Source organism: Macaca fascicularis, chromosome 17, assembly GCF_037993035.2.
Source record: "Macaca fascicularis isolate 582-1 chromosome 17, T2T-MFA8v1.1".
NCBI classification, from domain to species: domain Eukaryota; kingdom Metazoa; phylum Chordata; class Mammalia; order Primates; family Cercopithecidae; genus Macaca; species Macaca fascicularis.
Window position 1 is genome coordinate 97634407 of NC_088391.1, and position 26905 is coordinate 97661311.

General features: G+C 41.4%; 1 protein-coding gene and 1 long non-coding RNA gene across 2 annotated transcripts in view; both read left to right on the forward strand.

Annotated features, from left to right (window-relative positions):
- Positions 1-26905, forward strand: part of LOC141408908 (uncharacterized) — a 153050-nt gene that overhangs the window by 65579 nt on the left and 60566 nt on the right. The window lies entirely within an intron of this gene.
- LOC135968148 (uncharacterized) lies at positions 3350-6262 on the forward strand. Its single transcript, XM_065533478.1, has 2 exons — positions 3350-4232; positions 6109-6262. Exons 1-2 carry the CDS (start codon positions 3456-3458, stop codon positions 6250-6252), a joined length of 921 nt encoding a protein of 306 aa, XP_065389550.1. The 5' UTR covers positions 3350-3455; the 3' UTR covers positions 6253-6262.

Sequence of the window (26905 nt, forward strand, 5' to 3'; positions counted from 1 at the left end):
GCTGTGTGCTCTGGACTGTGTTCCTTGTATGTGCTTCACAAGCCTATAGGCTTCCTTTGCTTTCCCTTTCCCAACAATTCACTGAAAACTCCTATCTGTCAATGGCCTCTTCTTCAGAGCTACGGACTTACTTCTTTTTATAAAAGTATTTGCTATTTGTATAAAAAGTCTGATGGACTTCAAGAGAGGTGAGAAGCAATCCATGCACTCATTTCTACCAATTTAAATTTGAGACTCTCATAACTAGTTAACCAATTCATGAATGAAGAATTATTTTTTTTGGTATGGAATGATTAATCACTAAGCATAAGGCTTGAGACTTTCATCTGTGTCATGTCATCAACTTCTCATAATGACCCTAAGTATCCCCAGTTCACATGTGAGGAAACTGAAGTTTGGAGAAGTCTATTAATTTGCTTGAGGTTGCAGAGCTCATAAATGGCTGAACCAGTATTTGAACCCAGGTCCTCCAATTCTAAGCTGTTTGCTTTATTTATTTTACATCTGAAAACAAAGTAGCTATCATAGACTTTGAGGAAGGCTGAATATAATGAAGAAAGACAGAAATTGTGTATATGATCACCTGTGTGAGATATAGCACCTGGATCTCTTTGTACAATGGGCGAACAAACATCAACAATGAGCTTGTTCTTGGGAATTTACATTAACAGGATAACTTGACAGTCAGAAATAGGAGCAGTATTTGTGAGTCCTAAAAATATCTGAGGACAGAATTAGGATCTAAAATGGTCATAACAGGCATGACTGGCCAGGTGCAGTGGCTCATGCCTGAAATTCCAGCACTTTGGGAGAACGAGGGGGGCTGATTGCTTGAGTCCAGAGGTTAGAGACCAGCCTGGGCAACATGGCAGAAACCCTGTCTCTACAAAACCACAAAGAATTAGCCAGGCGTGGTGGTGCACACCTGTTGTCCCATCTGCTCAGGAGGCTGAGGTGGGAGGATAGCTTGAGCTTGGGAGGTCGAGGTTGCAGCAAACCATGATTGCATCACTGTACTCCAGCCTGGGTGACAGAGCGAGACCCTGTCTGGAAAACAACCAACCAACCAGGTATGACTGGAAAAATTAAATCTAATCGAAGTGATTTAGTAGGGACAGGATTATCAGATTTAACAAATAACATTAAGGAACACTTAATTATATGTGAATTTCAGATAGATAATGATTAATGTTTTGGTACAAATATGTCCCACTAAAAATTGTTTGTCTGAAATTTAAATGTAACTGGGCTTACTGTACTTTGTCAATGCTACACAGAGGTAAATGCATTCTTTTGCATTCCAGCCTTAAAACTCAATTATGCAACTGTAGAGTCAGGAAGGGACTCCTAGGAGTTCATGTGACAAGGCTTATTTGTTTGTTTAGGTTGACTGCAGTATCAATATAAGTCTTATAATGTGGAGGGAAAAAGGCGAGTGACAGCTGAGGCCACATTAAAACAAATAGAGCCCCTAAGGAAATGTTTCTCAAAATACGGGTCGAGGAATACTTGGGCTATTTTGGGCCGGGCGCGGTGGCTCAAGCCTGTAATCCCAGCACTTTGGGAGGCCGAGACGGGCGGATCACGAGGTCAGGAGATCAAGACCATCCTGGCTAACACGGTGAAACCCCGTCTCTACTAAAAATACAAAAAATTAGCCGGGCGCGGTTGTGGGCGCCTGTAGTCCCAGCTACTCGAAGGCTGAGGCGGGAGAATGGCGTGAACCCGGGAGGCGGAGCTTGCAGTGAGCCGAGATCGCACCACTGCACTCCAGCCTGGGAGACACAGCGAGACTCCGTCTCAAAAAAAAAAAAAAAAAAGTACTTGGGCTATTTTGTAAAATGCAGCTTTCTGGGCTCTGGAAATGGGCACGGTTGGGGCCAGGCTACACCCAGTAGGTCGGGGTCAGGTTCCAGCGCTGTTAGAAACACGTCCTGAGCGAGGAGACCAGGATGGTGGGGCATCTGCTACGCTGTGACAGGCGAAATAACAGAAAGAGCCCCCCCCGCGCTGTTTAGCCTAGAGAATTTTCAAGACAGCGCTTTCTTCAAAATACAATTGTGGAAGAAAGTTTGAATTTTTTTTTTTTTCATTTTGTGCGCAGAAGTTAGAATCACAACCGATGAAAACAAATTATGAACAAAGTTCGGTTTAATATAACCTGTATTCTATCTAAAAATAGAATGAAACTCCTCCGGAGATGGTGACTTTGCCATCAATGGGGAGTGTTTCAGAAATGAAGGGGGAAGGCTTGCCAGAGATTCTGTTGCTATGAATCTCTGGGAGGCTGGCTTCAGGTCAATTTTGTGCACCAGTACCAGACACTTCTTAAGGCCTTTGCCCACAAAAATCTTCATTTCAATATTGAGAACCAGCATGTTTTCAGAGATCAATGAAAATAATTTCAGTGTTGAAATTTTTAAAAACTAAAATAAAATAACCAGGCCTCTGGATTTTGACTGGCATAGAAAATGCTGAGAGTGACCTGATGGTTTTCAAAATCACGTTGGATACAGTTGAGAAGGAACTTAAGCTCCTCATTTTGAGGATGAAGAGAAGAAATGCATTGTCAACAGATGATTCCCCCCGCCCCCCCAACCCCTAACAAAAGGCAGGGTTGTTCAGGGGGCAAACTGTGGAATCTCCTTTTCCAGACGAAATCTTTCTGCAATGGCTGAGTCAAGTTCAGCCGAATGGGAGAGTGGGCCGTGGGGAAATGTGTTACTTGTGTGTTACTCTTAGCAATCGTATGATCCTTATTTAACTTAAAAATATTTCCTTTAAAATTGCACAGGCATAACCCGAGCAGCAATACCATCACTTCTTTTCAAAATGTGCATTCTTAATTTCATTCTTTTCTAATTTTAAATATTTGAAAGTGCCGACTCTAGTTCGACTCTAGTTCAACTCTAGTTCGTCTTTCAGCACAAACCAACATGCCATGCAGCAAACTCACATTCCTTATTGAAAGGGAAAAGCGCTGTGTTTTTTGAGAGGGAAGGGAACGCTTTTAAGTGAAGCACTTACAGTTCATGTCGTTTTCAGTGGGAGATGAAGCTGCTGAGAAACGGAATGTTTGTTTGTTTGTTTTTTCCACAATACAATGAATTTTTAAAAGTGAGCTCACTCATGACCCAAACTACCCAAGTCTGACCCAAGTGAAGTGCCCCTGGAGTTCTGGAAAATGCAGGAGGCCTCCGTGGGCTGGGTGCTCCCCAGCACAGCCATCCCTTTTCTAGTAATTACTTAATAGCCTGTGCCTTTGTCTTTTGCTTTGTTTTCTTAAGGAAATGATTAAAAAAAAAAAAAAAAAAAAAAAAAAAAAAGAAACCGGTGGACAATAAGAAATGAGACTATTCAGCAAGCGGGCGGGAGGCAGCGCTGAAAGAGGCGGCGGCCGTGGATGCCACCGCGCTGGGTTCGAGTCCCGGTCCAGGGAGTTTGAGGGGAACGGGATGCGGTGGCCGCAGCGGCCATGGGGGTCCCGCAGACCTGGCCCAGGGTGCGGGAGGAGTTGCCTGAGCCACTGTTTTAATTCCAGTGAACTCATTAAAAGACGAGAGGGCCCCAGGGACCTCCCTGAGGACGTTTGGATTGGGGGAGGGGGTGTTCAGGGCTTTCCTACCCTCCCCATTTCCATCCCTCAGAATGTTCTAGGAATCCCAGCACACAGAAAGGCACAGTGGCCGAGGCCAGTAGAAGGAAGCTGGCGAAGGGCGGAGGAGGACACGCGGGGCCGGGGTCGGGGGTGCGGGGCAGGTCCTGAGGCGCGGACACCCGGGCAGGTTCGGGGCGCAGCCCGGGAGGACCTTGGACGTTGGGAGAGGCCTGGCGGGGGGAGGACGAGGAAGGGAACGAGGACAGGGCGCAGGGCAGAGGAAGGGGACGGGAACAGGGACGGAAACGGGAACAAGGGGCAGGGCACAGAGCGCAGGGGCGCAGAGAAGGGGATGAAGACGGGGCCGGGGGGCCCCCGAGGGGGTCTCCGTGCGGGAATCAGGGTCGCCACCCAGCCAAGAGCGGCCCCTGACGTTTCTGCCGCGCGCTGGGACCGAACCTACAGGAAGCAAAACCCTAGAGGAAGAAGTCGGTGGCTTTTTGGCTCAAAGACAAAATGGAGCCCTGCCGGTGCAGCCTGGGCTCCCTTAGGCACATCCCCAGCCACTGCAGGTGTCCCCGGAGGCCTTGAAGTCCTCCCGCGCGTCTCGATGCCACCAGTTTTTGTTTCTTTGGTGAGGAATCGGTTCACGGTGAAACTTCCTTCCTCTGCCGGTGGGGAGCCGAGGCTGGGCCGGCAGGCGAGGGTTGCGCTGGGACGCACTGCCCCCTACTGGCCGCTGCGCCGCGTTCGCAGCTGCTCGAGCGGGTGGTTCTGTGAACTTGGATTAATTTAAACACAGCCTTAGATTTGGCTTTTTTTTCCCTCTCGGGCGAATCTTATTTAAAAAAAAAAAAAAAAAAAAAAAAAAAAAAAAAAGGTAGGGAGAGTACCAAACTTAAAATAATAAACAGACTGAAGGGGGATATTATTTCTTAACCTTTATATAGTCTCCTAAAAGAGTGAAAATTTTATTGTGAGAGTAAAACCAGAGTTTGGCTCTCTGGTATCCCTTCTGCTTTAATGTGCTTTGAGACGATCCTTATGAGACTAGAAATTCTTTGGTTAATGCATATTTTTAAAGACTAAATCATACTACTTTCCAAAATATTAGGCTCTATCGGCAATCCTTGATATGTAAAGCAACCATCTTAGTTCTAACTCCAAGAGCAAAACAAATAATGCAGTGAAGTATCTTTAAAGTCCAAACAAAATGTTACCAGACATACTTGAGATATAGCGTCCAAATTACTAGGTTACATAAATTGCTCACAAGCAACAATCACCTGATCATTTAATGCTTTCTAATAACTTAATGTCCCTAAATTGTAGAGTAGATTAATGCGTAATCGTCAAAGGAACTGTGCTCAAGTGAAAGTCACTTGCAAATCCTGGATTGGAATTAATTGTCTCAAAATCCTTAGCCTATTGCTTCAACTACAGAACAATGCCTTTATTAGTAAGCAGGAGAAAGAAGTTGCTGTGTCGAACACTTTATTGCAAATCCGAGGTTCAGCAGTGAATTCTAATTAATTGTATCATTTAAAAACTCCAAACTTGAAAACGTTTTTTCAAAGGGCGGCAACTGTGGCATGGAAATGGACGGATCATTGTTTATTTAAGGGATGTCTGTGGTAGAGTTAGTTGTGTTCTGTTGCGTATAATTATTTTGGGGTTTGGAGGAACCTGAGGTGGCTTTTCCTTGGGTTCTTCAAATTAAATAGCTGGGTTGCACACATCTTCATTGGGTTCTGGTTGAGTAAACCTCAGTGTATTGGAGTGTCACATCACTTCCTGGATGAACAGTTGGTTGCCGAGAGCAGGTTTATTTAAAGCCAGAAACTCGTTTAAATAAGTCTTTGGTCACGCTGTTGAGGGAGCTGTTAATGCAGTATGAGCAGCGACCATCCATGCATGGGGAAGCTGATAAAAGAATCTCTGGTTTTCTGACGATGTAGGTCTTAACGGAGCCTTTTTGGTAAACCTAAGACTTTATGTTCATTTTATTATACACAGTCTTAATTTGAGTCTGAAAAGGGGAGCTCCAGGGCAGACATAAAATTAACTTCTCTTTCAGCCTCCTAACCTTTGGGTTTTAATTTATTCACTTGTCAATCTTATGAATGCCTCATGAATCCCAGCGATTGATTTCCGTGGCCAATGCTATTTTTCCTGTTTATTATAAGATATTGTCCCATTGTTGCCGGCCGTTTGCACTCAGTCAGATTTCCCACACAGCGGACAGGAAACCGTTCCATGGCATCAGACTTCCTTAGATTGATTTTCACAGAGGCAGGGAGGGACCTGCCCACTTCTGGGCCCTTTGTGCTGAGACTACACAAGGGCCCCAGCAACCCGCCTGTGTGGACGCTTCCTTCCAGGCCCCAGTGCAGACAGCAGTCTCCCCAGGCCCTCCCACCGCAGTCCCACGCAGCCCCTGGGAAAAGCTCCCCTTATCACCGCTGAATGTTATGTCATTTCTTTTTACTCACGATGTTTATTGTCTTTAGAGCCTGCTCTGTGGGAATGTTCTTTTCAAGGGCGACAATGGGGAACCGAGGAACAACACTGGTGAAATCACACAGCCCTGGAGCACCAGGCCTTCCAGTCGCTTCATAATTAGAAAACAAAACACTCAGCTACAATACAAATGATGTTTTTACACTCTCTGGCTACTGAATTATTTATTAATACAAAGCTTTATCACCACTGTATTACCTACCACCCTAAAAGTAGGTTACAGGAAAAACTGAGAACCCATTCGGGATGAACCAGAAGAATGAAAGGGCTCTTTCTAAAAAGTAGTCCATGTTTATGTTACTATTTTGAGTTTTGCTGAACACCCATAAGCTTTTTGGCAAACGTCAGCATGTGCCCAGTGAGCTGGGATTTAAGAGACACCTGTCCTACCTATACCCAACACTCAGCTTGAAATAATTTAAACTCAGCAAACTGACTGAGACAGCACATGTGGGTGTTTTACATTTTTAAAAAGTAGGCCGCTGCAATTATTGATTTGTTTAGATATGTACCATCAGACTCCAAATTTTTTTCTTATTGTAAATTTGTCTTGCTAGGACTAGTTTATTGCAAAATATAACACAAAATGTACTGGATAACATTATTAAAAATCAGGCACCATCGTTTGAAAATGATTATTAATTTACACTCTGAAATCATGTTCCCCCGAGGAGCTCATTATCAATTAGAAAACCTCCTGCAGTAAATAGTTGACAGATGAAGCCAGTTCCACAACCACAGCTACAACCCCACGGAGAAATCTATATGTAAAAGACGCTTTAGATTTTTTTTGGAGGGGTTCTTCTTCTTCTTCTTTTTTATTTATTATTTATTATTTTTTTTATTTTCCCGAAGATTTCAGAGGTCATACGGAGAATGATGTAAATTTTATGGAGACTTTATCAAGGGAACTCGATGTCAAAACAGGAATCTACAGAGAAGAAACTCAATTTCTACTGCAGAGCTGTACATGTCAGCATGAATCATTTCCACCTGTGGAAATTGATGACCAATACATAGATCTGAGTGAATGAATGATTTTGATCATTTAAAAACCCAGTCTTGTTCATTTGCATCTGCAGTGGGCAGTCCTCTTAGAGTTTGAACTTCATTAAATCATTTCCATAGTTTAGAATTAATTGAATTAATTAATTACTTAAAACAAGGCTTTCAGATAGAGGAAGCTACAGACATATGCACTTCTGTTTTACTAATTTGGAAACAGAAGGCCGCAGGTACTGCGTATGCAACTGTATCTTCCCAGCGAGCAGCCTGGATGGGAGGCAGCCTTCAGTTCCACTGTTCTCCTTTTTGTGTGTGTGTGTTGGTGGGGGGCGGGGGGAACTTATCTTCTAGTGAATACATATCAGGAATTAAAATGGATGAGCTGATCATTTAATTCGACATGAATAGATACTGGGACATGTCCCAGATAGGTTCCGCTTCAGGATGAATATGGGGAAATGCGATGCATCCTGGGAGACGTTTATTCCCCCTCACCCACTTGACGAAGTGATTGATACTGCAGCTTACAGATTTGATCAGATTATTAATAGAGGCAGGTGGGCCATGCGGAAGGTATGTTACTATGTTAATTATGAATTTCAGTATTTATTCTCTAATGGATATTCATGGTGTCATATTTCTCACTTACTTTGTTCTTAGGTCATAGTTTCAATCTTTTATAAACCTTGGCCAATATCAACAGATTATAAGAACTGGATCCAAGGATTTTTGTTCACAACTTTCTTTACATAGTAATTCCAGACGAAAGGCTACAAAAACGTTGTCTTGAATATTTTTGAGAACATGGTTCTTGTTCTCCTCGGAGAGTGCATAGGATAAGGATCTTAGGTGCCTTTCCTGGCTCTCTGATTTTAGAGTCCAAAGTGGAGGTGGGGCGCGGTGGCTCACTCCTGTAATTCCAGCACTTTGGGAGGCTGAGGAGGGCGGATCACAAGGTCAAGAGATCGAGACCATACTGGCCAACATGGTGAAACCCTGTCTCTACTAAAAATACAGAAATTAGCTGGTTGTGGTGGCGGGCGCCTGTAGAGGCTGAGGCAGGAGAATCACTTGAACCCGGGAGGCGGAGGTTGCAGTGAGCTGAGATCACGCCACTGCACTCCAGCCTGGCAACAGAGTGAGACTCCATCTCAAAAAAAAAAAAAAGAAAAAAAAAGTAAAAGTGATCTCAAGAGGGTGGGGAAATTTAAATTTGTGAGCAAAGTAGGCCACTGGGGAGTGGGGCAAGGAATGTATGCGTGAAACTATGTGTTCACCTGGAGGGAGTAATCTAGGGATACCCTTAGGCCTCTGGCATCTTGATAGTGCTCGTGTCCAAGGCTGGGAAAATATTAAGAGGCAACACTTTTGGTTGAGGAATTAAGTAGGTCACAAGCTCAGTTGAGGATGTGTTGAGTTGCGGTGCTGAGTTTCAGTGTTGAGTTGTGGTGTTGAGTTGCAGTGCTGTGTTGCAGTGCTGAGTTGTGATAGTGAGCGGGAGGCACATGCAGATATCTGTGTCCAGAAAGGTAGTTGCTCCATGCACAGGGGACTGGGAAGGGTGGTGAATTTCTGGTTTGTAGATGATGTCATCAGAACCTTGAGAATACCTGAGATCCCACAGCGGAACGTGAAAAAATGATTCCAGGGGGCCAAGGAAAATACCCACAGTGGATACCCATTTTAAGGATAAGGAGAGGAGTGCCTACAAATAAAATGAAAAAAAAAATAAAGAATCATTAGAGAATAGTCACAGAAATTACGTCAGTGAATCCTTGTAAAATCTTGACTCAGGAAGCCGTTTGTCATGTAACGAAGTCTCTTTTATATGAAAACTTCATCTAGTGTTGATACACTTTTGCTAGGGGATTGTAGGCTTGTGAGGTTCAATCCATTACATTTTGAGTAGATTATATGTATAAATTGCACAGTGAGAAGCTGCAAACATAGGCATGTTTGTCACCTTACCTATTGCTTTGGGTCTTGAGAATGTTTTACATGCTTGTTTCTGCATAATATTTTTCCTAAAGTACAGCATAGAAGAAACTCACTTCTTAGAGCCCCAGAGAACATAAAAGTGGTTATCACACCATACTGTCATTATGAGTCATCTCAAAAATGAAGGAGGGAGGCCAGTCACCTCATGAGGAAAGAGCATTTATCCACCAGGGCCACGGCACCTGATGGTGGATGAATTCCTTTTCTCAGGTAGTTTTTTTCTCTGCCTAAATTATGAAATAGTTCAAGGAAAGGAACACCACCACCAAAGGACAGAGAAAACTGTGTTTTATCTTTACCAGGAAATACATGGGTTTATTTCCATTGTTTGTTAAAAACAAACAAGGTAACTCTTCTGATTGAGGGCTGTCTTTGGGGCTTTAGAATCTACCTGTCATTGCCTTAAAAACACAGGCTAATTAATACACTCATACTTTGGAAAGGAGAAGGGACTGTCCCTTGATATTTGGCCATGCAGTGTTCTAAAATACTGAGTGATGAGAGGGGTCCAGGAAGATAAAGGCTGAGCAGTGTTTACAAGCTCTGATGATAAAGACGTATTTGGTGCTTTTTGTCAGAGTCTTTCTGGGAGTCCTGGGGGCAGAAAGCAGATGGCAGCCCGTAGGAAGAATGCATGGGAGGTGAGGAGGGGAGGAAGGGGATGGAGATATCACTTCTATCACTTGGAAGCAGCTTGGCAGAGAAGGGAAAGAAGGCTAGAAAGGTGAAGGCTAGAAAGGGATACGGAGTCAGAGTAATTTTTGTTTCTTTGTTTCACTTTGGGAAATAACTGAGATTGTTTAGAAGCGGTGGATAATTGTGTTCGAGACAGAAATAAGAGGAGAGACCTCAGTCTGCTCAGGCTGCTATCACAAAAATGTCATAGCCTGGATGGGTCGTAAGCAACAGAAGTTGATCTCTCACAGTTTTGGAGGCTCTAAGGTCAAGGTGCCAGCTGACTCTAGGTCAGATGAGGGCTGGTTCCTAGACGGGCTGTCTTCTCCCTGAGTTCTCACCTGGCACAGAGGATGAGGCAGCTCTTGGGCTGTCTTTCATGAGCCGTTTTAGAATTCTATTTTTTTAAGGGATTTTACAGTCGCTTTTTGAAGGTGGAGTCCTCCTGACCTAATCACCTAGCAGAGGTCCCGCCTTCACATACCATCACACTGGGGGTTAGAATTTTAATACATGAATTTGTTGGGGGTGGTACAGACATTCAGTGTATACCATTCTACCCCTGCCCCCACCACAAATTAACATCCTTCACATATGCAGATATATTCATTACATACTGAGAGCCCTCAAAGTCTTAACATATTCTAGCACCAACACTAAAGTCTAAAATCCAAAGTCTTATCTAAATATCTTCTCAAACAAATCTGGCTGAGGCTCAAGGTGCAGTTCATCCTCAGGTAAATTTCTCTCCAATTGTGAATCTGAAACCACACGTTACGTGCTTCCAAAATATAACAATGGGGCTGGTGTAGGACAGACATTTCCATTCCAAAAGGGAGAACGAGGAAGGAAGAAGTGGGTGACAGGCCCACATAAGTTTCAGCTACCGGCACACTCCATGAGATCCTAAGGCTGAAGAATAATCCTCTTTGGCTCAATGTTCTGCCCTCCAGGTCCACTGAAGTGGCAGTGCCACCCCATGGCATGGTGGAATGGCCCTGGGGAAGCTCACTGCCTGGGTCCTACCCCTGAGGTTTAGGGAATCTCCATCGCTTGACACCTAGGTGTAGTCAGCACATCCCCAGGACCCGTGTACTCTGAAAGTCAGTGAAGATGGCACCATGTGGGTGCCATCAAGTTTTTGCAACTTGGGCCCTCCAGAAGGGTGGCTGTTGTGGCCTTTGTTTCACTGAGGCCTGCTGGAGCCATACCTAAGGTGGCCAAGGACTACAGCACCAGAGTGTGGGGAGCAGAGCCCATGATGTGAGGAGGCACCGGGTAGGGTGTTAAGGCCCTGTAGGCACCAGAAACTGCTCTCTCCTTCTTTTAAAACTGCTTTCCAAACCACCTTCCCACCCCCCAGGCCCCATACTCTGGACCTATGATGGGAATGACAGCTCTAAGCATCTGAGGATCTCTGAATCACTTTCCAGGCAATTCTTCCATTGTTTTAGAGAATAACACCTAATGGCTGATCCATACTCATCTCTTTATTGGAGATTTAGTTCTTATATTTTACAGAATGTTCTCATATTTTACATTTAATGTTCTCATATTTTACAGAATGGATAGGCTGAGAAATTTCCAAATCTTTAAATTTTGTTCTTTTTCTCCTTACCAATTCTGTCTTCACGTCATTTCTCTTTTGTTGCATTTTACTGTAAGCAGTCAGGCGGAGCTAAGCTGCACCTTTAGCACTTTGCTTAGAAATCACTTCAGCTAAATGTCCAATTTCTTTGCTTTCAAGTTCTACCTTCCACAAAACACTAGAACATGAACAGAATTTGACCGAGTTCTTTGCCTATATCTGAAAGGTCACCTTTCTACATTGTCCTGTATGTTCCTCATTTCTGTCTGAGACCTCATCAGAATGAACTTCACCATCCCTATTTCTACCAACATTCTGTTCAGGATTATTTAGGCATTCTCTAAGAAGACTGAAGCTTTCTCTACAGCTCTCTTCTTTTCTTTCTGAGCCCTTATCAGAATTACCGTTAATGGTTTGTTCATGGCAACGTAACTTTTTCTAGCAGGCACCTCAAAAATCTCCCAGCCTCTACTCATTACCCAGCTCCAAATACATTTGGAACATTTTTAGATATTTATTAGAGCACACCCCCACTTCTTAGCACCAATTTCTGTCTTAGTCTGTTCAGGCGCATAACAAAAATACAATAGACTGGGTGGCTTATAAACAATAGAAATTTATTTCTCACATTTCTGGAGGCTGGAAAATGCAAGATCAAGGCAGTGGAAGACTTGGCATCTGGTGAAGGTCTACTTCCTGGTTTGTAGATGGTACATGGGAGGGGTAAGAGAGCACTCCAGAGTCTCTGTTAAAGTCACTGATCCCATTCCTAACCACCTAATTGCCTACCAATGGGTCCATCTCCAAATACCATCACAATGGAGGTTAGGATTTCAACATACTAATTTGGGGGGCAGGACACAAATATTCAGTCTATAGCAAAAGCATAAAAATATTTGAGCAGGGGAATGAGAGCAAGGATGAGTGTTTTTTCTTTTTTTTTTTTTTTTTGAGACGGAGTCTCGCTTTGTCGCCCAGGCTGGAGTGCAGTGGCTGGATCTCAGCTCACTGCAAGCTCCGCCTCCCGGGTTTACGCCATTCTCCTGCCTCAGCCTCCCGAGTAGCTGGGACTACAGGCGCCCACCACCTCGCCTGGCTAGTTTTTTGTATTTTTAGTAGAGACGGGGTTTCACCATATTAGCCAGGATGGTCTCGATCTCCTGACCTCATGATCCGCCCGTCTCGGCCTCCCAAAGTGCTGGATGAGTGTTTTTTCTTATCACTCCTAAGTGATCTTAATAAACACAAGCACTAACCCCCACGACTGTCAGATCTCCAGTCCGGATTTCTCATCTGGGCTGATTCACAGTCACCAGGATGTTCCCTCTTAAAACTGTCTCCCAAGTCCTCATTAACAACACAGAGAGAACACATTAGTTTGATGAATTCTGGGAGATTGCATTAGACTTATGACTTCTTGACTTCTCCATACCAATTGCCTTCTAATTTCTCACCCCCTTTTGATCTAAAGATTTATGTATGTTGCTGAGGTTGGGCAAGGTGGCTCACGCCTGTAATCCCAGCACTTTGGGAGGCTGAGGCAGGCAGATCATGAGGTCAGGAGTTTGATACCAGCCTGGACAAAAAGGTAAAACCCTGTCTCTACTAAAAATACAAAAATTAGCTGGGTGTAGTGGCCTTGGCATGCATCTGTAGTCCCAGCTACTTGGGAGGCTGAGGAAGGAAAATCGCTTGAACCTGGGAGGCAGAGGTTGCAGTGAGCCGAGATCTGGCCACTGCACTCCAGCCTGGGAGAAAAGAAAAGATTTATGTATGTTGCTGGGCCAGTTTTCCTAAATCACATTTGATTCTCTTGATTTAAAATTGCTTGGTGGTTCTCTATCAAGTATGTTTGGATAAATCTCAACCTCCTTGTCTTGAAAGATAAGACAAGATATATCATACAAGTCTGTCTGTCAATCTGGTTGTGCCCTTTCTTCATACACATTGAATTTGTGGTTATGCCGAACGTCACACTTGTAGCTCATTAAACACATTGTGTGGGCCTTGGAGAGTGTCAGCTGGTGTCACATTTCTCATCCACCACCTATGCGTCTTGTCAACTTGGGCAGGTTACTTAACATTTGTCCACGTTTTCTTATGTGTAAAGTGAGGTAAACAGCACCTACCTCGCTGTATTGTCGGGAATATTTAATATGGCAATATTTTAAAGTCCTTGGAACAGAGTCTAGTTCAGAATAATAGTTCGAGTTTTATCTATCATTATTATCAATGCTGTTATTATGATTACATGTCTTCAATTCATTCTCTTAATATTAGCTCTTGTCTCTTGGGCTATTCTCCCACATTTCTTCAAGTTGGTCAAATTCCTGTCTTAGGATTCAGTCAAAATGCGAACTCTTCTATCTCTCCTGAATGTCCTCAGGCCGTTAGCCTCATCCACACTGGTTTCCTCCCTTTTCAAGGGGTATTTCTGTGTGTACAGATTTCCCTGGCAGTCCTTTGGCATCAGTGGAAAGTAGTTGTTGATATGTCTGTCTCTTCCAGTGTATTATAAAACCTTCAACAGCAAAGGCCATGCCGTGTTCACATTTGTACTTCTAGCACTTCATAAAAATGTTACCATCTCAGTAAAATACAAATATTATACTTCAACAGTTAATGTGTCTGTGTTTCATAAAGTATTACTTAGACAAATCAGATATATGACTATATAAAGGAGATATAAAATTAACAAAAAGTCCTGTTTCCATGTGGCCTTTATAGCAATGTTTTTTGTTTGTTTGTTCATTTTTTGAGATGGGGTTTTACTCTGTCAACCAGATTGGAGTGCAGTGGCAAGATCTCAGCTCACCGCAACCTCTGCCTCCCAGAACCAAACAATCCTCCCACCTTAGCCTCCCAAGCAGCTGGCTAATTTTTGTACTTTTTGTAGAGATGGGGTTTCGCCATGTTGCCCAGGCTAGTCTCCAACTCCTGAGCTCAGGACATCCACCCACCTTGGCCTCCCAAAGTGCTGGGATTACAGGCATGAGCCACCATGCCTGGCCAGCAATGTTTAAAGTGGAATTGTAGGCCCACTGATGGAACCACCACAAAACAAAAACCATGGAGAATCCTAAAGACCAATAGCATACTTGCCAAGGGAAAAAAAATTAGAATCAGAAGCTTAAGTTTGTCTTTACTTAACTTCTATAAAGTGAAAATTTCTCATCTGGTATGTTTAGAATATTTAAAACATGAGATTATAATTAGGAGTTTCTGTCACTAACTGTCTAACTTAGATTGTCACAGGCAGTCCCTTATACTGACTTATAATAATTTATACTGTACTTATTTCATTAACCTCTCACCTTTTTAACAAGCTGATCTGACTCTGTCAGTTTTATTCAAATATTCAGACATTACTGACTCATTTTTCTCACTCCCAAATATTCAGATTTTACCTTCACTGTTTGATGTTCAAAAGTGATAATTTGAGCGGGCATGATAATGAACAGCAAACCTCTGAGGAAGGTGTCAAGCATAGCAGGATATTTGTGCCTTTAGTGGTATTTTTCACAAAGTAGAGTTTGTGAAGTCACAAAGCATCCATATTGTGCCTTAAACTAATACACAGAAACATGATAGCTCCCACTTGAGAATAATAAGAAACTAAAGGTAGACCAAAGTATAATTTTGAAGAACTTAAAACTTTAAAGACATTTACATAAAACTTTCAATGGTTATGATGTATTTGATGTTAGGGTGTGATGCCAATGAGTTATCTCAGGCTGTGATAAGATCCTCTTTCCAGGAGCAGTGCAAACTTCTCTCAATTTGTTGCTAAGGTTCTCATCAGTTTTATCAGAACCCAAAATCTTTGTCTCCTTTTCCACCTGGAGACATAGCTAACCTCCCCTGTGGTCACTGGGCCAACTGTTGTCATCTCCTGGCTAGACAGCTCTCTGAGACTGGTCCAATGTAGATTTCTAGACAGCTTTCTTTCTATGTCCAATTCTGTTCCCATGAAAATTGTGCAACATTTTAAATCAATAAACTCTTATGATTTTTATTTGGTTATCACTGGTGGTACTGTAAGTGATCTTTGTTATTATTAATACTATTACTATTATTTTAGTAATTTTCTTTGAAAAAATACAGGTAACTTCAATGTGAATAAAAAATCTGAGTTTGTTAGCCTGTCTTTGTGGTTAACTGGGTTATCTCTCAAAGTGTTACCAGCAATGTATTAATATTTCCTCTCTCAAATATAAGTAAGTATATTTGAGACCAATTTTGAGACAGAATCCAAAATACTCTAACTTTTGAAATGTGCTATCACTGTGTGCCTCTGAGGCCTGGTTCTACCTAAAGACCTGGCTTTGCCAAGGAAAATAGTCACAGTATCAATTGCATAGTTATAGCATGAAAATGTCAAGGCTGTGATAAAACTGAATTTATCCAATGACAGATGCTCTGCAATGGTCTGCCAACAGATCTATGCAGTACCTGTGGAAACCACTGCTCATAATAATATTCGTACCACAATGGGGATACCATCTTACACCAGTCAGAATGGCTACGATTAAACAGTCAAAAAATAACAGTTACTGACAAGGTTGTGGAGAAAAGGGAACACTTATACACTGTTGGTGGGAGTGTAAATTAGTTCAATCATTGTGGAAAGCAGTATGGTGATTCCTCAAAAAACTATAAGCAGAGCTATCATTCGACCCAGCAATCTCATTACTGGGGATGATGTACCAGAGGACTATAAATCATTCTACCATAAAGACACATGCATGTGAATGTTCATTGCAGCACTGCTCCCAATAGCAAAGACATGGAATCTACCTAAATGCCCATCAGTGACAGACTGGATAAAGAAAACGTGGTAGATATACTCCATGGAATACTATGAAACCTTAAAAAAGAACGAGATCATGTCTTTTGTTGGAACATGGATGGAACTAGAGGCCATTATCCTTAGCAAACTAATGCAGAAACAAACAAAAACAAATGTCTCATGTTCTCACTTATAATTGGAAGCTGAATGATGAGACCTCAGGAATGCAAAGAAGGGAACAACAGACACTCGGGCCTACTTGAGGTGGGGAGGGTGGGAGGAGGGAGAGGAGCAGAAAAGGCAACTATGGGATTACTGGGCTTCATACCTGGGTGATGAAATAATCTCTACACCACATCCCTGTGACATGAGTTTACCTATTTAACAAACCTTCACATGTACCCCCGAACCTAAAAGTTAAAAAAAACTTTGTTAATTTGACAGATGAGAAAAATAATATTCTTCATTAGTATAGATAAATCTGTGAAGATAGTAACAAGCTTTATTTACTTTCACTCTTTCTCTTCCTTCTTTTACCTTGATCACATCCAGTCTGTGTGTGTTCAAAAGCCTTCCTCTAGGGTATCTTCTGATTTTTGCACATGAAGGCAAGACAAATTTCTTTATGGAAAAGAGATGTAAATCTATCATTCCTCTCCAGTTACCAGCAACTAGTTCCTTCATTCACGACGTATGTCCCATAAATGTGTCTTCGAAATAGGCCTAATCATAAATGTGATCGCTTATGTATTAACTGTATATTTACATTTAAATATATTAAAATATGAATTCCTGTAAGTGCGTGTTTTACCTACTAAGATGATCTATCTTTGCTCTCGTCCGTCTGTCTGTCTGTCCATGCATTTGTTCCTTTCTCTACCTCTGTTTGTCGTCTTTGTTTGCCCAGGTCTCAGTACACATAATAGGAAGACTGTGAGTCTTAAGTGTCTCCCATTCTGAAACCAGGAATATATTTTGGCCCTTGTCCTTTCAGGCTTTTGCTCTTACATATTTCTCCCAAATGATTTTACTGTGGAGATATCACATTTACTCTGCCATCTGGGGTCTCAGTGTAACTTGTTTTACTCTCAGATATTCCAGACACAGAAAGGGAGTACACTACATTTTTTCCCCTATCCTTCCTCCTCCTCCTCCTCCTCACATATCGTTGGTAAGGGAGGAAAGATTTACTCCAACATTTTTTATATTAAAGCATATATTATCAGCATATCAAATGGTTAACATGGCCACTCCAATGCTTGTTGCACATGTAGAATCCATATCCAAGGACAGGATGTAGCCATCTAAGGGATCCTGTAGCTCGTTGTCTGTGTGGGAGCAATCCATATGTCCACCCTTCTCTGGTCTCCTGTAGAATTTTATGATAACTTTGCCCTACTCTTTCTTGGTCCATGAGTCTAGGATTCTAAACTTCCACAGTTCTAGGATATGTCATTTTCAGAGTTTCTTCTGTGTTTCTTTCATGAAGCCGTTGGAATCAGCAAGCACCTAGGACTTGGGCAGCTTTTTAACAGGTGGTTTCACACCAGGAGCCTTTGTGCCCCAGCACCTTTGCCTGCCCTGACTGCACAACTGGGTGTCACGGTCTATGATCACAGGATATCCTCATGCAATTATCTCCTCTCTGATTCTGCTCAGGGTTAAAAAGTAGTTATTTGAAATAATAGACTGAATCAGTTTCTCCCTATAGTGGCTTTTAATCTTTCTGGCTCATTGAGAATCGGATACAACTTTTAGTAGAAAATTCTACGTGGATAGAGGATTTTACCTTCCATTTAGTGGTTTCAAAGATCCTGAAATCCATGGCTCCAGGTTTCCGCTTTAGAGATGTTATTTACTTAAATGCCTTGTCTGCTATTAGTGGAGAAAGAAAGAAAACAAAATCTTTCTCCAATTTATCTTCTGGATTCATTCAGAATTTTTTCACAGTGAACTTTATCTTTGTAGCCAAATAGTTAAGTACTTATATTCCATTTTGTCTTTGGTAAAGAGAAGAATATTTATCTAAAATAAACAAGTGATAAATAAAAATTTTCTTTTTTTTCCCTGCCTTTTTTGAGGAACATTGGTAGGGTGGAATAGTGGAAATAAATAACTGCAGTCTGAAGAAAAACAAGAAAGCATTCATATGATATAGTAATAATAACGTAGATTGTTCCAAATCACAGACAGTAAATAAGATATTGCATCTTATAAAGGAAGAGTTTAACAGCATTATAAAAATATAAATATACCTTTGAAGGGACAGGTAACAAGTCTGAGAAAATGAATGACATCAGATAACGTGTTTTCTCTCTATAGAATTGCAATGGTGATGGCTACTCTGAATTCCTGGTATGTATTCCTGTAGTACCTGTTCAGAATAGGCCATTGTATCAGAAGAGGAATTGTAGAGGCATCATAATAGAAAGCAGAGAGAAATAAAGGGTAAAGGATGCATGCACTGTACAACCAAAGCTATAATTACAACTGAGAAAGCATCAAGGAAGAAAGATGGAATAGCAAAGGTCAATGAGGTAGTAGTGACTACTTTCTAGAAAAAGAAATAAGTTCAATAAATTTTACATTTATAATGGGGCTAATTTGCCTCATGAGCGGTACTTTCTTCGTGAGACAGTACCTAATTTAATTCAAAAGAATATCCCAGCTTCAGTATCGAAGCTTCACTTTTTACCAAAAGGTTTAGGCTTCTCATATAGAAAAATAAGTTTCTTATGCACAGTTCACAAAATCATCTGACCGAAAAGTATTTCCTATTTGTGCCATAAAGCTAAAGAGTGGAAGTTGGAATCCTGTGCTGGCCTTGTTTCATGTTGTATAACCAGGAAGGCTTGGAAAGGAGGCTTTGTCAAGATGCTATTCTTCAATTCCATCACAAGATCATTGATTTTCCATTGCACACTATAAGAAATAGCTCTGCACTTAACTATTTAACCAGCCAAGGCTAAAGCAATTAGGCTCATCTTTTTTTGATGTCCTAGAAGAAATGGTTGGATGAATCTCAGCTGCCCTGTGGTGATGGAAATGTAGTTCCAGCTGACTGCAGGTATTTTTACTGTTGTCTCCCCTTAGTTTGAAATTTTTCAAATAAATAAAGATTGGCCTTGCTGCTTTTTCTTAAAATTTATCCCCAGACTAGAAGTTATGTTGGTTGGTTGTGTTTCATGCACTCTTCTGATTAATGCATTCCCTTAACTTGATTTTAGCACCTTAAAATATTGCAGATGCAATACCTATTTTTAAAGATTTCTTCTTCAGTACTTTCTAAGTCCTCAGATTTACTTTTAAATATCTTCACTGTCTGATTAGTTTCCTTAAAGAATACTCTCCTTTTATCATAATTTTCTTTTCTTCCTGGAAGTGATTGAGGTAGTGAAGGGTCCTTGAAATACTGTAAGGATATTAGCCACATAAAATGAGAAAATGGGAACTGAGCTATGCATTTAGAAAGAGAATTTGTAGTATGTGGATATATGCCAAAAAGAGACCATCAGAGGAAGTCAGGGAATTGCAACGCTAGGTTATATTTTCCCCTTTGCTCTGAGTTTAAGAGAACTTTTCCTCTTATGAAGGAAAATTGCTCCCAATTGCTATTTATTAGCTGTGTAGTAATTTCTTTTCTTGCTTCAGGTCAAAGACTGGGTCATCTATTCACTCGGAAACATGAGGAAGGTGGGGTAGGGGAGAGAGACAGAAAGAGAGGAAGAGAAAATACGTTGTGTTGCTCTAATCATTAGTGGGTAAGGATCTATTGAAGTTTGCAGAAATTATCTCTTCCACATGTCTTATTACCTTTTGCCAGCAGGGCTGGATGTAACTTTTGATGCAATAGATAGAAATTCATTTCCTTCAGTTGGACAATTTAAAAATAAATGAAGATAAAGATGATGTAGCTCTTCATGTCAGCCACGAAAGTAGCCACAGAATAAATGCGAAGGGAACTATGACTAGCCTTGGCTGCGTGAACCAAGTGATGGAGAAATACCCATGGCATTCTTCCAAACACAGCCCCATCTCTGTCCTCTGCATATGCACAGCGCAGGAGGAGGGAAGGGCACCAAGCTAGCAAAAGATGCGTTATCATTCATGTTCATTCATCTCTTTAACTTCTTTACCTGAGGAACATGTAATATTAGTTCCATAATTACCACGGGGTCATGTGTCAAGAATTTTGATAATTCTATCTAATTTTTGTGAATTTAGCAAAAATGTTCTTAATATCAGTAATTTACATATAATTCCACTTAAAGAATTCTAGCTAAAGAATGAGAAGAGGTGAAAGATAGGAAAGTGTACGTAGCTTAAAGTCCCCTAATCCTTTCTTTTAATTAAAATTCCAGGGTTTTGATGACAATGTCTTGGCATTTTTTTGCAATAGATAAATTCATTCACATTCTCTTTAACACTGCTTTTCAGGAAACTATGAGGGTAGAGATCAGCATGGACTCAGCTATTAACTCACCTTTTTCATATTTTTAAAAGGTGTCTATTTTTTGTTTTAATCATTCAAAAACTTTTTCTCATCCTCAAGGAATCTTGAAAATGATTATATTGAATAAGAATGATATTTTTTCTTCTAAAGTCTCAAGTGGAAATTGGCAGAATGCCCTTTCTCATCAGTTAGGAAAGATGTTATTTAAGTAATTGAATCTGTCTCGTTCTTCATCTGTGGAAGAGTTATCTATATTCTCCCAGGCTCTTTTTTCTTAGGTCATTGTGAAAACCTCTTTACACAGTTTTAATTTCACTTTCATCTTTGCTGCTAATTGACTATCTTGCATCAAGGAACGTTGAAATCCATTCCTGAGATTTTTTTTTAAAGCAAGTTCAGGATGCTGGCCTGTTGATCTTTGAGGAGGTTGAATATCATCCTAGTCGAGCTGATAAGTACATCATGACCAGTGCTACAGAAAGTACCCTCATGTACCTTTTTATCACAAAGAACTTCCTGTTTCCAAGGGTTTCCTTTACCTCCCACATGCGCTACATCTCATCCCAATAAAGTGTCAATCTCGGGAGAAGAAACTTTCCCACATAAATGGTTACTTTCCCAATTTTCTTGTGAAAAATTTTCAAAATTGCTCCCTTGGCTCTGTGAAAACAGGGGCCTTGGTTCCTCTTTCAGTAACATCCCTTGATTCCAGGAAGCCACTAGAGAGCAGAAATAACAAAATGAAGTCTTGGACTTCTGTAAGAACTGGGGTCCTTATGGGTCACTTGACCTGATGTGAAAAAAGGAGAAGAGTTTAAGGTGAATTTTAGACAGGAGAAATCCCGCACCGTGGAGGAGGGCTGGGAGGAGAGCTTAAAAGTGGGCGACTTCTGACAGGAGGAGGCATCACGTAAAGTGGAAAGTAAGTGAGAGGGGATGAAGTGGAAAGTTGAGCATAAAAATAAAGAAATGTATGCTCCAGTTTTCGTATTCAGAGAAACTCTCGAAATAGAGTTTAAAGGGTTTTATAGTCATATGGGCCGGGTCAATGTATGACAAGGTGTGGAGCAAGGCCTGGGTGGATATCGGAGCTCAATCATCACATGGCCATTTTCATGACCCGTTAAGATAACAAAACCATTCTGTAGGTTGCCTGTTCACTCTGATGGTAGTTTCTTTTGCTGTGCAGAAGCTCTTTAGTTTAATTAGATCCCATTTGTCAATTTTGGCTTTTGCTGCCATTGCTTTTGGTGTTTTAGACATGAAGTCTTTGCCCATGCCTGTGTCCTGAATGGTACTACCTAGGTTTTCTTCTAGGGTTTTTATGGTATTAGGTCTAACCATGGAATACTATGCAGCCATGAAAAACGATGAGTTTGTGTCCTTTGTAGGGACATGGATGCAGCTGGAAACCATCATTCTTAGCAAACTATCACAAGAACAGAAAACCAAACACCGCATGTTCTCACTCATAGGTGGGAACTGAACAATGAGATCACTTGGACTCGGGAAGGGGAACATCACACACCGGGGCCTATCATGGGGAGGGGGGAGTGGGGAGGGATTGCATTGGGAGTTATACCTGATGTAAATGACGAGTTGAGGGGTGCTGACGAGTTGATGGGTGCAGCACACCAACATGGCACAAGTATATATATGTAACCTGCACGTTATGCACATGTACCCTAGAACTTTAATAATAATAATAAATATTTTAAAAAAAGAAATAAATACTAAAGACATGAAGAGTTGGAAAAGAAAAAAAAAAAACCATTTTATTTTGCACAGGTGAAGCATAGGAAGTATTTGTGTTTTGCAAAGCCACAACCAAAGTATTTCTCTAGAAGCTGTGGAAAGTTCACATAGTAATAGTGCATTGCTAGGGCGTGTAGAGCCGAGGTCCCTGACCTTTTCGGCACCAGAGACCAGTTTCGTGGAAGACAATTTTTTCATGGAGAGGGGGATGTGGGGGATGGTTTGGCGATGAAACTGTTCCACCTCAGATCATCAGGCATTACTTAGACTCGCATAAGGAGCACGCAGCCTGGATCCCTTGCATGTGCAGTTCACAGTAGAGTTTGTGCTCTTATGAGAATCTAATGCCACTGCTGATCTGACAGGAGGGAACCTCAGGCAGTCATGCTCGCTTCCGGTCACTCAGATTCCTTCCTGCCAAGCAGATTCCTAACAGACCATGGACCGGTACCAGTCCATGACCTGGGGGTTGGTGACCCCTGATCTAGAGAGAAAAAAGTAAGGACAAAGTTTGCTTTTTACCTCAATCTTCAAGCTATCTTAAAACCTAAAGCAATGTTATGCTTTCCTGAGACACAACCTATTTTGGGCAGTTGATCATCCTTCTTTCTGCCCAGCACTGCCAGGCCTGGCCCACACTCAGTGACGAACAGGACAGAACTTCCACACATAGACATGTCCCACAACTTCCCCTGCTTCACATTCACCTTTGCTCCTTGGGGTGGTTATTTCTATGTGACAACTCAATTGGGCCAGGGTGCCCAAATATTTGGGCAAACATTATTCTGGATGTTTCTATGAGAGTGTTTTTGAGTGAGACTAACATTTAAGTCGGTGGACTTTGAATCAAGCAGATCGCCCTCCATAATGTGGCCAGACCTGAACCAATCAGTTGAAGACCTGAGTAGTACAAATCCTGACCTTCCCCATGCAAGAGGGAACTTTCCAGGCTGATGAACCTTGGATGTGAATTGCAACATGGCTATTCCCTTAGTCTCTATCATGATGGCCCAGAGTACAGATTTTGGACATGGCAGCCTCCATAACTGCCTGAGCCAGTTCCTTCAAATCTCTGTTTTTCTTCTCTCTCTCTCTCTCTCTCTCTCTCATACACACACACACACACACACACGCACATGCATCCTGTTAGTTATGTTTCTCCGGAGAAACCTGACTAATGTACTCCTCTGTTGCACCCACAAATGCATCCCACTTAATCACAGGGTTTGGTGAAGTGAGACTCTGTCAGGTCAAAACAGCCCTTAAAAAGAAAAGTGAAAACCTAGAGCTGATCACAAAAAATGAAATGTGTCACTGATTCACTAAAATCAAATCTTGAGATATTTGTGAGACATGAGACACGTATATGCCAATTGTTAATTTCCAAAGGATGTTTAAATAGGATAGCATATGTACTCATTTCTGTTTTATTTTGCTTTATTTTTTATAAAAAGCAGTTCTACATGAATTATACCATGAGGGGACAATAGAATTTTTAAGAATCAAGGCCAACTTTGAGAGGTGCACAGCCTGGTGAAAGAGTAGCAAACTTCCCTGAATTTTGGACGCAGTGTGGCTGCCCTATAGCCTCCTTCTCTTATTGACTGCAACCCAACCACCGTAATACTTGCTTGTTTAAACATTGTTCATTGGTTCTCTTTTGTCAGGTGGATAAACTCCAGGGTTTCTCCACCATCTGATTTAGAGACCATTCTCTGTCTCCTCCATCCCCTATTTCATCCTTTTTCAGCCACAGAAAGGCCATGGAACTCCTCCAGAAGGGCCTGTGAGCTCACTCCTCTCTTTTGCAGCCACGCTTCCATTTATCTGGAATGCCTTTCCCTCGGAGCATCCTGCTTACCCGAGTCATCTCAGCTCAGACGTTCCATCTGCTGCTGCAGATCTCTGGAAGCAATATTAGATTTTTCTCTGATTCTATATTGCATATTTTTATTAAAATATTTTAACCAAGGTGTATTAGGTACATGCCTATCTCTCCACCACTAGATTCGGAATCCCTTTTCAGGTAGGTGCCCATTCCTTACATATCGTTGCATACCTTGCACACAGCAATACCTGACAATTAGTAATTATTACTATTATTATTTTCAGAGACAAGGTCTCACTCTGTCACCCTTGCTGGAGTGCAATGATGTGATCACGGCTCACTGCAGTCTTGAACTCCTTGGCTCAAATGATCCTCCCACTTACCAAGTAGCTAGGACTACAGGCGTACCACCACACCTGGCAGATTTTTGTATTTTTTGTAGAGAAGAGGACTTGCTATGTGTGCCCAGGCTGGTCTCAAAATCTTGGCCTCAAGCGATTCATCCACTTCAGCCTCCCAAAGTGCTGAGAATACAGGTGTGAGCCATGTTGCCCCACCCAGTAAGCCCTCTTTTTTTTTTTTTTTCTTTTCTTTTTTTTTTTTTTTGAGACAGAGTCCCACTCTTGTTGCCCAGGCTGGAGTGTAATGGCTTGATCTCGGCTCACCACAACCTCCGCTTCCTGGGTTGAAGCAATTCTCCTGCCTCAGCCTCCCAAATAGCTGGGATTACAGGCTTGCACCACCACACCCAGATAATTTTGTATTTTTAGTACAGACGGGGCTTCTCCATGTTGGTCAAGCTGGTCTTGAACTCCCAACCTCAGGTGATCTGCCCGCCTTGGCCCCCCAAAGTGCTGGGATTGCAGGTGTGAGCCATGTTGCCAGGCCCAGTACGCACTCTTTTAAAGGTCAGAAAGGAACACATGCACAGTTCTGATAGGATTAACTTGATAAGAGAGTATTAAGTAGTCCCTTTCGAACTTGCAAATAGCTCCCACTCGCATGAGTGAAAAAGGAAGCCTTTTAAGCAGAAATACCAAACAAAATGAAAACAAAAGCGTGTGCACAAATAACAGGGTTCCTCGTTATGCAGAAAACCTTTATTCTCATCTCCATTTGGGAGAAAGTTAAAGCTTTTATACTTCTTTTTTAGAAGGAGTTAGAAATGGAGGAGAGTAAATATCATTTAGAATGAGGAAGCACGGGGTCTAATCTATCCTCTCTCAAAAAGAAGGAAAGGGCTTCAGAGTGAGAAGGGACAGAAGGAGGCGTCAGAGAGGGACTGCCCTGGTCATGACCAACACCAAAAATGTGGTAAGAATTTCAAGGAAGCAGGAAGTCTTCAGTCTAAAACTCTTTTTAAATCTCTCTTATAGACAAAGTTTGGAGTAAAAAGCTTCAGATCCACTTCAGTATTTGAGTTCCAGGATAGCTGCCTTCAGTACCCAAATGCATTTTCAGTGTCTACTTATTCCGAGGCTCAATTAGTCTTAGCTTTAAATTATTAAGCTAAATAAAATGATTACATTCTGTTTTGAAAAATACTTTTCATGGTTGTCAATATAAAGAGTATTTCATGTAGAATGAAGTTTTAAATGGATTATGGCGGGAAACTCTCCGCTTAATTGGTGTAATGGTAAACACTTTCTGCATTAGGAATGTGTGCAAAAATATGGGCATGTAAATGGGCGCTCTCCGCTTATTCTGTGAAGACGCACTTTGTGAGCTTTGGAATCTTGCAGATAGGAAGCACAGACCTACACAGAGCTATTGGGGAAACTCTACCCATCCTCTAAGTGTTCTCTTTTCTAAAATATAAATTGGCTAGTACAGCGATAACCACCTCCTGTATTTAGAAGAATGTTAGTTTTCTTACAAATGAAGTTGGACTACATTGTCTTTGGAAAAGAGATGGGGAGATGTTGCTCAAAGGAAACAAAAGTTTAGTTAGGCAGGAGGAATATGTTCCAGAAATCTATTGTACTGCATGGTTACTATAGTTAATAATAATGTATTGCAATCTTGAAAACTGATCAGAAAGTAGATTTTAAGTATATATTTATATGTAAGTAAATATATAGCTCTGCCATCTGATATGTTTGTTTATATATTTTATAAAATAAAAATATATTTATTATATGAAATATAAATAGAATATAAATAGAATACTTTATAAATATAAATGTTTATAAAGTCTTTATTATTTACAAATATATATTTATAATACACAAATACATGAATATTTATATATAATAAATACATGAATATATATTTATATATGCAATTTTTGTCAGTTATGCAACTTACATATGCAGGAAGTGACGTGACTGTGCCTCCTGAGCTTGTCGTACTGGAGATCTAAGGATGCACTAGTGAGCCAGAGGCTGGGATGATCACTTGAGGTCAGGAGTTCAAGACCAGCCTGGCCAACATGGTGAAACTCCATCTCTACTAAATTAGCTGAGTGTGGTGGCACGGGCCTGTAATCCCCGCTAGTCAGGAGTCTGAGGCGAGAGAATCGATTAAACCCAGGAGGCAGAGGTTGCAGTGAGCTGAGATCATGCCACTGCACTCCAGCCTGGGAGACAGAACGAGACTCCCATCTCAAAAAAAAAAAAAAAAGCATATAAGTACAACTTCACTCATAATCAAAGAAATACAAAATAAACAGTGGTGAAAAAGCACTTTAAGCATTA